Source organism: Diabrotica virgifera, chromosome 3 (genome assembly GCF_917563875.1).
Source record: "Diabrotica virgifera virgifera chromosome 3, PGI_DIABVI_V3a".
Taxonomy (NCBI): Eukaryota; Metazoa; Arthropoda; class Insecta; order Coleoptera; family Chrysomelidae; genus Diabrotica; species Diabrotica virgifera.
The window spans coordinates 241,654,518-241,668,701 of NC_065445.1; the positions used below are offsets into that span (position 1 = coordinate 241,654,518).

Below are 14,184 nucleotides of genomic sequence, written 5' to 3' on the forward strand. Positions count from 1 at the left end.
CTATTTCCCAAATATCCCCTAGTATTTTCTATATTTATTAGCGTGGTAACAATAAACGAAAAATTTATTCGAAAAAGTCCCTGAAATCGTTTTGATTTTTGATAATTATTAATGATATTCTGTAGTAACTTTCCGTAATTAAAATCAATATTATGTTTTGGTTACAAATTGTACGATAAACGTGCATAATATCAAGTAAAACCGTGCTGATAATTTAATTTGCTTTACATTTTAATACTGTAATTAGGGCTATTTATTTAACAAAAGATGTACTCAAAAGAATGAGTCAAGTTCAGTTATTTGCTATATGTATTGGTGTTTGGTTAGTGAGTTCAGGTAAGCATATTTTATTGCCAAAATAGGTACAGTGAGTAATATATCAGAATGAACATTTAATAATAATTTACCATTAAATAAATCTAGCCATTTGGCAGCACAAATTGTTTTAGATATGTAACGAAAAAAGTTTGTAATATCGTCTACGAACTATTAGGGTCGATTTCTCATACCTGCGTTAATCTATGGTTCAGTTGAACCAGGTTCACCGGTGATCTGTGGTTTTGTTTGGAATGCATTTCTCATTGCACGTTCATGTCAGCGCTCGTTCTACAGCTTTCGAGAAATGCCAATAGATAGCAAAAGATAAAAAACTGTCGCCATTTTGAACTACCTTTTTTATGCTGTTCTTAAATAAAGTTAAATTTAAGTATTTATAGTCAAATAGTCATTTTAATAATTATAAATAAATATTATAAAAACAAAAATAATGTTATCGTTTATCGTTAGGCTCAATATAATAAAATAGGATATATTTATATTATGACAGCGTTTCGTGTTAATACAACGCATGCGTAGTCCATGAAATCATCTGAACTGAGTTCTGAAATCTTTGAACGGCCGAATTCCACCGTTCAAGCATCGTTCAAGTTTAAACTGTCATCGGTTGAACGTGCGAATTGAGAAAGACGATTTTGACTTTAAACTGACGTTTACTAGAAGTTCAGGTTAAACTGGAGTTGAACTCGATATGAGAAATTGGTCCTTAATGGTAGGAGAGTAAAGTATGCTAAATGTGCAGTCACTCGAGCGCTTTGGGGACCTATTGGGTTGTGAAGAGTAGGTCCTAAAACCAAAAAAAGTTAAGTAACGTTTTCCATTTTAGTGGGCGCTTGCCATTTTTTAATTTAATTTTCCATTTCCAACAATTGTTTTTTCCGATTATAACGCATCTGTACATAATTCGAAAAAATGTTTCGAATAAAAGTTACTTATTTTTTCATTAAGAATCGAAATCTGCAATAAAAAATGGGGGCTCCTATTAAAGATTTTAAAGTAACCCCCCATCCCACCTCCGTGGGGGGTCGTGTTTGGTGCCGTTCGATAAATTTTTCAAAAATATTAAATAAGTGTATTTTACAGTTTTTCAATCTGATGTTCGTTTCGCGAAATATCGCGGGATTCGTATTTAAAATATTAAATTTACCCCCCACCCCTGTCCGTGGGGAGTCGTGTTTGGTATCTTTCGATAGATTTTTAAAAAATATTGAGCACGTATTTTTTAGTTTTTCGATGTGTCATTCATTTCGCGAAATATTCGCTTTTTTCTTGTAAAATTTGGGACTCCCCAATTTCCTTACGCCCGGCTCAAATCGTCAGATTTTTGAAATATACACTCTTTCGCATGTACTTAACTTACCTGATCTTAATCTGATAATTTCGAGTTTTTTTAAGGATAGATTTTGTTTTTCGGGCCCCCCTTAACGAATTCCCCTGTGTTAAAAGCCAATATGGTAGAGGTACATCTGCAGGGTACCAGGTTTCTCTCCATATGATAATCTGACCCGCTCGAGTAACTGCAAAAATCCCCGCTTGGGCTCCCCTACCATAACAAATTCTCACAATAAAACACTGAAAAACGTTTGTTTTCTATACTTCCACAAAATTTATTACAACTATGTTATTACTACAGCTGTTTCGGTAAAGTGCCTTTCTCAAGTGATATATTTTACAATGTGTTTGCCTTTTTAAGTCTTTAACTGAAAAGGCAAACACATTGTAAAATATATCACTTGAGAAAGGCACTTTGCCGAAACAGCTGTAGTAATAACATAGTTGTAATAAATTTTGTGGAAGTATAGAAAACAAACGTTTTTCAGTGTTTTATTGTGAGATAAAATGAACTTCCATCAAGTAACGGTCGAATCCATCAATTATAACAAATTCTGTTAATAGTTCGCAGACTAATAGTAACCGGAACAATTAAAAACAATGAAACTGCATCGAAACAAACTAATACGTCATTTCATCCTCGTATGTGATATCTTTAATTTTCTCGATAAAATGTAAAGAATCTCTATACATATCTTCACGTTGGTCAATACCTAGTTTTAACCACGCCGTTAAGTATGTTGCAATATTGTATGAGGGTGTAGGGGTAATAATAAAAAAAGCAATATTTATTTATTTATAAGTATATGAAAAAATCGGTCAATACTCACAATTTTTATTGGTTTTAAATATGGCTATCGGTTTCGAGGATTACAATATATGCCTCATCCTCAGGCCCAGTTTAAGAGTTTTTTTATAAAAACTTAAAGATATCAGTTCTGAGAAGTTTTCCTCTAACATCAGAGGCACCGTCTCTTCTCATCCCAAATATCTAGTGAAGATATGTGTACTCTTTTATTTATACATACATATATAACGTGTTTTTTATATCCTGTGTATGTGATATTTTTATGTAGATGTTATGTATACAAATATATGTGAGGCTTATAATTTATTCTGTGTGTGTGATATTTTGTTATAATAATTATGCTCTTGTGTAGTAACTGTGTAATTGTTATTTAGGTGTTTTATAGCTGCTTCAATAACGTTGAAGTAGTTTTTGTCAGAAATTTATACAGATTTTTTTATTCTTGATTTTTTCCTGGTTTTGGGACAACAAACACTATAATTAGATAAACTACACATACACATAACATAAACCACACTGGAAGCATTTTACATTCCGATTTTTTTGATGTTTTATTAAAGTGGTTCTGGGAGAATTATTACGCAAAAAAAATTAATTCTCCCATTAAGTATGTCATATTAAGTATGTTAAACAAAGATGCGTAAAGGAAATTAATCTTCTGCGCTTTCTCTCCAAGCAGAGCTGGGGCGCGGATGGACAAATTTCCTTAATGTTCTACAATTATATTCGCTATATTTTGGACTATGGGTGTACTCTCTACGGTTCTACCTCTACTACGAATCAACTTACTCTTGATCAAATACAATATAGAGTTCTGAAAATATGTTTGGGAACCATGGCACCTTCACCAAATCATATCTCAAGAACTTCCTCCTAGTTTTCGAAGAACATTTTTAGCAAATAAAAGTCTACTGAAATATAGATGTTACAACAGTGATTTAATCGAAAAAATTAACTTTCTTGTAATTGAGAACTTAACAAATTATTATTGGAAAAATAAACAATATCCTCCTTTGGCACATGCATTTATTGATACAAACTTCTTTTAAAATGATATTGTTAAACTTAATAAAATACCCTTGGATGCACACAATTTCGTTTCTATAATTGACAAACCTATCACCATTGTGTAAGTTGTACAACGTAGAGTCAGATAAGTCTAGTTATACAATTCTATCATCAATATATGCTTAAACCAAGGCATGATAAAATCCATTGTGAATGGTGTCGGGTTGAACTTAACTAAAATATATACAGATAGATCAAAAACGGAGCTAAATACAGGTTCGGCATTTTTTCTTTTAAACATAAATCATATTGAAAAGAACAGAATCTCAAACTATTGTTCCATTTTTACCGCCTAGTCCTTTGCTATTGAATAGGCACTACAGTAAAACCTGTCAGTAACGGCCACTAAAAATGAAAGAACTCTTGGCCGATATAGAAAGGTGGCCGCTATTGCCAGTTTTTGTAGTCTACATATAATTGGTTTGGCAAATTTTTAAACTGGACGTTAGGACAGGTGGCCGGCGTTGGCAGGTGGCCGTTAACACAGGTTTTACTGTACAATAGTTTGCAACTACAAACAATCACGAATTGCACGAATGTGGCAATAATTTCAGACTCAAAATCAACAACACAAGCTATTGTTAATGTTGTTCTGAAGCTATTTCTTTGTGGCATTTTTATAATCAACTATTTTCAATGGGAAATAAGCCACAATTTTACCAAGAAAATGATTTTATTAGCAATTTGACGCCCAAGTCAGGTGTCGTTGTCAAAATACAAAATAATACTAAATTAAACAAAAATGTTGTTGCTTAGTAAAAAATTCTTCTAATAATTTATTTAATCTGACTCATTTATAACGGCAATTCAGACATGTATTATACATTTTAAAGTAGAAGACTTTAAAATGATAATGCCAATATTGATGAGTTTCGTTCCTGGGACGACTTTACTAAAAGATAGTTCATTTGATTATATTATATTCTTGAGTTAGTTTGATTTCATGTAATCAAATGAACTACCTTTTAGTAAAGTCGTCCCAGGAACGCAACTCATCAATATTGGCAATATCATTTTAAAGTCTTCTACTTTAAAATGTATAATACATGTATGAATTGCCGATATGAGTCAGATTAAATAAATTAAAGAATTGTTTAACTAAGCAACAACATTTTTGTTTAATTTAGTATTATTTTGTATTTTGACGACACCCGACTTGGGTGCCGAAACGTTAATAAAATAATTTTTTTGGTATAATTGTGGCTTATTTCCAACTGAAAATAGTTGATTTAAGCTATTATTAATATAATGTGCAATATTACTATATTATGATACGATCTTATTACTGTTATTTATATTTGACATTATAATTTTTGTAGAATCGTGTTTTGTCAGTGAGTCAGATGTAACCCATTACTTCTACAACCAAGCCAATCCTTCAGAAGGTATTCGGACGGACATTTCCAATGCTTCCGATGTAACTCAAGCTGGCTTTTCACCAGAAAAAGATACTTTTTTCTACGTCCATGGTTGGAATGACTATTATACTTCAACAAAAACTGTACAAAAAATTAAGAACGCATTGTTAAAAAAATATGACATTAACTTTTTCGTATTCGATTGGAGCCTGGCATCAAATTCCACATTTTATATAAGCTCCTTTCTACAGACTGAAAGGGTAGGTAGATATTTAGCAGACTTTATGGAAAAATTTTCTATGACTGGTCTGCTGGATTTTAATAGAACTACACTCTGTGGTCATTCATTGGGTGCTCATGTGGCTGGAGTTGCCGGTACTGATCTAGGAGGAAGATTATACCAAGTAGTCGGTAAATATAAACATAAATACATTTATTATTCATATATTCATTAATAGCATTACAATACTTAGGATAAGAACAGAACTAGTGGGTCGAGGTGGAGGTGTAGGTCGCGGTGAATGCTACTAGTTAAGTCGCGGTCGATGTCGACAGCACATAGCAAGGAAGTCACCTGCGCTGTCAGTCCGATGTAAAAGCATCGATGTAAACCTCCTGGATGGCATCGCGCTAAACCTCCACCGCGACTTACCTGCTCTGTTCTCTTCCATTCACTACAATGTGTTTGTTTTACATGGATATCGACATCGACCGCGACCTCCACCTTCACCGCGATCCGCTTGTTCTGTTCTTACCCTAAGGGTAAGAGATTATAGCTACCGTTATGACGTTCAAAATTATATTCTCGGGTGAGGTGGGTTACTCATCTTTAATTATAGCTGTGTGTCTTTCCTGGTGTTGCGACTCTTTTCCATTTCTTCTTGCCCTTGCACTGAACTTTCCAGTCTTTCACATCTATCGAATATGTTTTCTTCTACATCATCCAGCCATCGTCTTCTAGGTCTTTCGCTTCACCTGGGCCATAGTGGTGTCCAGTTAGTTATTCTTCTCGATATATCTGATTGTGGGCTTCTCTGTATATATGTATGCCCTATCCATTCCAAGTGGAGACATTTTATGTATCTCACTATGTTTTCTCCCTTTAATTCTTCATTAATTTCGGCATTTATTTTCATTCTTATTTCTCCCTCTCATTGTTACATTGTGGCCCAGGATAGTTCTCATTATGTTCCTTTTAAATTTCACAAGGCTATCTTTCTCTTTCTTATTATTCATCGTTTTTTCTATCCCATAATATGTAACATTAGGTCTTATTAACGTCTTATATTGGTTCATGTTTGTTCTCTTACTTAGAGTCTTGTTCTCAGAAGATTTTTATTTATCCCATATGTTTTTTTTTTCCTGTTAGAATTCTTTGCACTATTCTCGCTTTTTTCGGTTTTTCCTATTGTTAGGGAAAACATTGACATTTTTTACTTTCTCACGGCGAACGGCACTAGTAATGAAGCTGACCAATATATTTTTTAACCTTTAAAAGAGTATAAGTCGGATCAGTTATACTATTCTTCAAGTTTTTATTTGGCGACTTCATAGCAGAGAATTTACTATTTTCCGTGCTTTTTCAAGAGTCGATAAAACATCAGCTTAGCGGCTTCAGGTCAAACTTAAAAGCAAAATTTTACAAAAAATCCTGAGTTAGCTGGCGGAACAGCATTATTTCTCAGTGAGAAAGTCGTGACATCTTTGCTCGTTGTTGTTGGCGAACGTTTTGTCATATTTTAGTATGGTGGAAATACAGATTATGATCTGGACAATATGATAGCAAAAATACATTTACCTTATCATCGCATCTCTTCCTCCAACACAAGATGCAAAAACTTCTATAGTCTCCGAGTTTATCTCCAAGTTCAATCTTGACTAGTTTGGATACCAAACTAAACTTTCAAAACTCCAGCACTCCTCGAACGTCTGAAATAAATTTTCTACAGATACAGAGGAAACTGTGGAAGTATATGTGGCTTTTCAGTGCGCCACAATTATTGTTCCGGTGAAATCCGCAGTAACATACCACGACATCAAAATAAGTCGCAGAATTAGAAGATAAATTACCCACAATGACGCTCTAACCATAGCTACAACCAAACATTTTCCTCCGATACTAAATTAGATTCTGAACCATAGCCTAGACTCTAGTCTAGAGAGAAATTCACACCGAGAGTGCAGTATGGCTAAGATAGATAGGCATTTCTAATGGGGAATAAACGCACATGGTTGTCGGTCTTCACCAGTTGTTGATTGCTCTCTCAAGAGCGTCGCACAGGAACTGTGGCAATACTGAATGCGCATTCCTATCTTAACCGTATTGCAATCCCAGTGTGAATTTCACAATAGACCAACGAAGAAAATGAAAAAACAATAGCTGCAAAACAACTTCTAAATAGAATAGAATAGAATTAAATAGAATAGAAATATGCTTTATTGTCATGAAAAATTGTACAATTTTATTGACAAAGCTTATAAAAATCAAGAAAACAAAACAATAACAATTCAATTTACTAAAATTACATAAATCGTCAACATAATTAAAATAATAATAATAAAGTAAAACACAATGACTTGGAATGTAGGTGTATCTCCCAAAAATTTTCGTACACTTCTGGCCGTCGCGAGTAGTACAGCTTTCCGCATGGTCTTAAAAAGATGTTCATTCAGACCCAGCTTTTTTATGCGTTCGAGGAGGGTCTTCGGAATGACTCTAGTAGTAAACATAATAATCGGTATCGTCTGGGTACTTTGCATTCTCCATTGCCTTCGTATTTGAATTTCTAGATCTCTGTACTCGGCGATCTTTTCAGTCAATTTACTACGTAGATTATTGTTGTTAGGTATCGCCACATCAATTAGTGTTGTTTGTCTTGTTAATTTATTAACTATTAGTACGAGATCTGGTCTATTATCTGCCACTGTTTGGTCTGTGAGCACAGTACGGTCCCAGTATAGCTTGTAGTTGCCATCCTCAAGCATACTCTCAGGGACGTATTGATAATACGGGAGATGGTCCGTTTGAAGAAGTTCCAGCTTGATAGCTATCTCTTGATGAAGGATTTTTCCCACTGTGTCATGCCGTTCCTTGTATTCAGTTGCAGCAAATGCCTGGCAGCCCCCTGTAAGATGTTGGATGGATTCTTGGGCTTGACATCCATATCGGCATCTGTCTTTTTAAACCTGAGGGTCTTTGATGATATATTTCAAGTAATTTTGGTTGGTATAACCTGATCCTGAATGGCCAGTAATGAACCCTCCGTTTCAGGGAACATCTTTCCTGATGTCAACCAGTAGTTCAACGCTATATTGTCGACATCATCTTGGCTGACCTCATTGGGATGTCGCCCGTACAGAGGTTTACCCATCCAGGCGCGCACTTTTCGTCCTTAGTAAGGTGGTTTATTATTTCTGGTTCCCTCAGTTTGATCGGTGTTGTGTCATCTACTGCGCAGATAGCGCGATGCAGAGTAGATGTCTCAGCCTGCATCTGAAAATAAGTTCTTAAATTAGCAATTTGTTTATCTAATTGCTCACCTATATCCATATGTCCTCTTCCTCCTAGATTCCGTGGTAATGTTGTTCTTTATACAGCACTTTTAGGATGGTGTTTTTGTGCCTTTGTGAGGTGTGTTCGTACTTTCCGCTGAAGAGATTCTACATCTGTTTTTGTCCACTTAACAATACCAAATGAGTAGCTAAGCGCGGAACATGCGTAGGTGTTTAGTGCCTTAAACAAATTTCTACTGTTAAGGTGTGAGCGAAGCAGCTGTTTTACCCTTCGTATAAACTCAGTAGTTATCTCTGTTTTCATTTGTTTTTGGTCAATTTTCCGCGCTTGCTTTACTCCAAGACATTTATACACATCGTTTTCACCCATGGCCTCGATGTTCTGGCCATTTTGCATATCGAATCCTCCGGGCTGTACTTTTCCTCTGACTATATTTAAAATACGGCACTTGTCTAGTCCGAAGTGCATACTAATATCATTAGAAAAAGTTTCTAGCATCTCGTCGAGTTGGTTTCGATTGGAAGCCATTAATTTCAAATCATCCATGTACAATAAATGATTAAGCTTCGCCACCACATTGTTGTTATTTTTTATGCTAAAACCTGAATCTGTGGAGTTCAATAGCTGAGATAGTGGGTTCATAGCTAGACAGAATCACAGAGGACTCAACGAATCTCCTTGAAACCGGCCCCGGCTGATTGCGATATTTTCAGTTTCGATGTTACTTTCACCAGGTATTTGAAGGTAAATTCTAGTCTTCCACTCTGTCATTATATGCTGTAAAAAGTCACTATATTATCATCGACTTTATATATTCTCAATATATCTATAAGCCATTCATGCGGCACTGAATCAAAGGCCTTCTTGTAATCAATAAGAGCAGTAAATAGGTTCCTCTTTTTGGAATATGCTTGATTAGAAATGACCGAGTCGATGATAAGTTGTTCTTTGCAACCCGTGGAATCCTTAGCGCATCCTTTCTGTTGAGGCTCTATGATATTGTTCAGAGCACAGTGTTGGTAGATACGCCGGGCTACACAGGATGTGACCAATTTATACAAAGTTGGAAGACAAGTAATTGTGGATCTTGGGTGTTATTTTGAACCTTCGGTATTAAATAAGTGGTTCCCTGAGTTAGGAATGATGGTATATCCTGCGGATTAGAAATAACATAATTAATTAGTGTTGATAAGCATTCATGAGCACACCAAAACTTCTTGAGCCAAAAGTTTTGAACTCCGTCTGGTCCAGGAGATTTCCAGTTATGAAGTTCTTTGATGATATTTGAGACTTCTTCAGTGGTGAAGGGTTCGTAGAGAGTAGTAGTGTAGTGTTGGCAGTTCTGTGCCGTATCTTCTATCCATCCAGCATTGTTGTTAAGAGCAGCTGGGGTGGAAAGTTGATTTCCCCAAAACTCATGAATTTCTTCTTGGCTTGGGTAAGACTTATCGAGATTTTCTACGGTTGAATTGAGTTTTCGATAGAAGGCTTTCTCAGCAGTCTCAAAAAGGGCATTGTCGGATTTTCGGATGTTACTCACTTTGTACCTTCTTAGTCGTCCTGAATAAACTGAGAGTCTTTGTTTTAGTGTATCCAGACACTGTTGGGCTGTGTTGTTTTCTGGATCGTATCTTGAGTGTCTTGCAGTATTCCGTATTATTTCTTCAGCTCTCCTGATGACTCTTGTACTTCTTATACCTCGTATATATTCTGTGACTTGACCAATATCCCTGCGCAGCAATTCAATCTTTCCGAGCAGTCTTTTTTCCCATGGTGCAATTCTGCTACCAGTCCTTCCGTTATTAGTACCCCGTCGTGTTCTGATCTTAATGCCCATTACATTAGCAATTGCTGTTGCTGCACAGTAGATTAGCATGTGCAGATACTCTAATGTGTGGGCTTCTACGACATAATTGAGTAGGACTTCAGTGTTCACAATTTGTAACAGCACACCTAGTCTCTTACAAGAGTTTGTTCGTGGTAGCGGTGGTCTGCTAAGTCGGTTTGTTCCATTAAACTCTTGTACAGCACGTGCCATTTCGCTTACTAGGTTATCATGTAGCTCGTTATTTTCCTACTCTGTATTGTCAGGTTGAGTTTCTTGTATGGCAAGCTCAGGAATCTGCTCAAGAACTTCATTGGGGACTTGATCTTCAATTACAACATTGTTATGAATCTCCCGTTCGACTTCGCTTCTGATGGTATTGCAACTAGTCTCTGGGATAAGGTTGTTTCTTATAATTACCCGGTATTGGTCTGATACTCGTTGCTCCGATACTTGAATATCTGGGTACGTCCTGCAAAATTCGGCATACAGCTGTTGTCGGTAGCCGATTGTTTCTTGACCGAGGTTTGTCACCTTGTAGTAGAAGCGCAAAATGTTTTCAATAATGTACACAGTCCATTTCATGCGCTGCCTCGGACGTCCCGCTTGAGTGAGCGCCGGCTGATGATCCAGCGCAGCACCTTCGGCGGGTGGAGCTCTTGCTGTTGTTTGGCTCGCTTGTGGTTGTGCTTGTGGTTGGGCTGTAGCTGATTGTATGACAGGGGCCCGCCTCCTCAACACCCTGTCACCGACGTCCCGCATGCTGTCACGTCCAGCGCCGGCTCCAGACCTGCCCTGGCGATCCCCAGGCAGCGATCCTAAACATAAATTATTATTCTCCATTCTCATGGGTGTGCATTTTATACCTACTGCCAGGTGTCAGTTTTTGTTCCACGGCAAGTATCCCTGCTACTCTCTGGGTATAGGCGCTACGAATACCCAGAAAGCATCCCCCATTCGCAGGGGGCCGCGCCTGATAGAAGAACTGACAAAAACTCCCACAGGGAAGTAAAACACAAAAGAATCATTTGCAAAATTTAAAAATTTAAATAAATTAAATATATTAGTAACACACTCAATATGCTTCTGAAACTGTTTTCTTCTGGCTTGTGTAAGTAAAATATTGTACAGTAAAACCTGTGTCAACGGCCACCTGTCAAAACCGGCCACCTGAACTAGCCAGCCAGTTTAAAAGTTCCCCAAACCAAAATTTGTGGACTACAAAACCTGGTATTAACGGCCACCTTTTTATATCGGCCAATAGGTATGTCATTTTTAGTGACCGTTATTGACAGGTTTTACTGTATTATCATGGGTAGCGTCAGTTGATCTTGATGACAATTACATTTTCAGCTAAAAAGATATGACGTCCAATCTTTTTAGGCAAACGAGCCTTTGATGGTTAAATTATTTGTCAAAGTTTTCATCCTAATAAAATTATTTAAAAATATTTTAAAAGATATTTAATTGAAAACTTATTGGACCATTTTCCTGGTAACACCTCCATGGCTACTAAAAATTGCAAGGCAGATGGATGCTGAAACGAAGAAGACAAGAGGGAATTCTAAAACTTGCAATTCACAACCCCGTTTGTTCAGCGTGGTAAATTCCAACGGAAAATGGACCTACGTTACTCAAAGGAGTAATAATAATATAAAATAAAAATGTTCAGAGAGCGCAACCAGCATTCTTATCTACGATTTCACCACTTTTTATTGGTTTTTCAGAGAATGCATAGCTTGCTATCTCTGTCCCAAGTAGAAATTTTCTACTCTATTAGTCCACTCATTGCAACTGACGAGATGATAGTAGGTGCGTAGCGGCATCTGCTATATAAATTATTTCTTCAATTTCCAGGTTTGGATCCAACATCAATACTATTTAGCCCTTTAATATCATCAAATCGAATAGCGAAATCCAGTGGACAATTTGTAGAAATCATACATACCAATGGGCTGGGTAGTGGGTATATTCTGCCAAGTGGACATGCGGATTATTATGTCAATGGGGGATGGATGCAGATACCTTCCTGTGGTATAGAGCTATTTGGCACATGCTCACATTTAATCGCTATTGACTATTACGTTGAATCTTTACTAACGGGAAATTTTATGACAAAGAATTGTCTAGTTAATATTTTGTTCATTGGGCTATTTTGCAAAGAAGTTTCTTATATGGGTGAATATAATTTGGATAGGAGGTAAGTTAAAAAATAATAATTTCTAAAAAGCAAAACCCAAAACAAAAACGGTCTTTCCATAATCTTCAAAATTAACCTAATATAAAAGTATGCAAGGCAGGAGAGGAGTTAGGTAGGGACGTATTTTGTCTCCATTACTATTTAATGTATATAAGGAATCCATTTTTGAAGAAGCATGACTATCTGAAAGTGAAGCAATAATTATTAACGGAAGAACTATTAATAGCATCAGATTTTCAGATGACACAGTGATTATGACAAACTTTGCTGAACTCCTTCAACTATTCCTAAACAAAAAAAAAGTTTATGTGAAAAATATGGACTAAAATGATTTTAAAGAAGACTAAATATACTGATAGTGAAAAGAAATATACAAACATACATTTGGGAAATATACCGATAGAACAGGTTAATAAATACAAATACCTGTGGACCAGGACTTGAGAAAATAATGATCAAACAACAGAATTTAGAGCCAGGATAGAAATAGCAAGAAATATGTTTGTAAAAATGAAAACAATTATCTGCAACAAAGATCTTAGATTAGAACTGAAAGTAAGAGTTTTGAGATGCTACGTATTTTCGATATTGCAATATTGACCAAGTGTAGAAAATCGGCTCAACAAGATGATGCTCTACACAAAATTCCACAAGACTTATTTTTCTCATTTTTCAAGACGTCATATTTTTTTGCCTTAGTCAATTGCTGTACAATGAATGGTCATTCAATATTTTCGCCAGGAGGTTAAATTTCACCGGAAACAAAAAAATAAACCTCTCAAATCACCACCAAAAGTGGCATTTGAGCTCTGATTTATTCATTCAGTTTTACTTTATTTTTATTTTGTGTATTATACCCTCACCTACCTCTTTCAATCATAAAATTTTAGATAATCTTTTTTCAACTTTTTTGTTACTTTGAGTACAGTAATATACACTTTCATCAATTTGAAAACAATTATAACAATATAACGAAAAATTTGAAAATACTATTTATTTAATCATATTTATTCATTTAAACTATTTTATCTATAATCTTTTTTTGTCATTGATAAATACGTAACTAATTTTACAATTACCAAATATTTTCAAATAAGCAAATACTTTGCATACAATCAATATCAATACATGGTAAATACACGTGCCAATAAATTTTCTATTATGTTTTAGGGCAAGAGGTTCCTACTTTTTAGATACTAACGCAAAATCTCCATTTGCAAAGGGATATTAATATAAATGCCTGGTATACTACTGCCGTTCAAGAATAAATGTCGTAAATAGATGTTTTTTAATCCAGTAATGTCAGATTTTTTCAAATTATTATTTTATAAACTAGTCAACATAAACTAAATAAAAAATAATAAGTTTTATTGAAAAGTTATTTATACATTTTCTTTTCTAAGATGAATTTAGATTGTAAGTGATAATTTTAAACTCAACCCATGGTGCCACTTATACAACTTGATGAAGTCCAGCATAAAAACTATTTCTCTTATATCACATGCCAGTAAAATAATGCTACATAATCAACGAGAGATAAAAAACATTCCTTCAAAGAGAAATTTCACAAGAGCAAACTGGATTTACCAAAGGTAGAGGTACTCGAGAACACCTGTTGAATATAAGACAGATAATCGAAAAATCTAGGGAATTCAATATTCCACTGTACATATGCTTTATAGATTATCGTAAGGCGTTCGACTGGGTCAAGTGGAGACACTTATGGCAAATATTAAAAGAAGT

General features: G+C 35.4%; 1 protein-coding gene across 1 annotated transcript; it reads left to right on the forward strand.

The window, feature by feature from the left end:
- The first annotated feature begins 201 nt into the window (after nt 1-201).
- LOC114325851 (endothelial lipase-like) lies at nt 202-13,776 on the forward strand. The gene is made up of 4 exons (XM_028273986.2): nt 202-336; nt 4,864-5,313; nt 12,099-12,441; nt 13,612-13,776. Exons 1-4 carry the CDS (start codon nt 282-284, stop codon nt 13,670-13,672), a joined length of 909 nt encoding a protein of 302 aa, XP_028129787.1. The 5' UTR covers nt 202-281; the 3' UTR covers nt 13,673-13,776.
- The last annotated feature ends 408 nt before the right edge of the window (nt 13,777-14,184 follow it).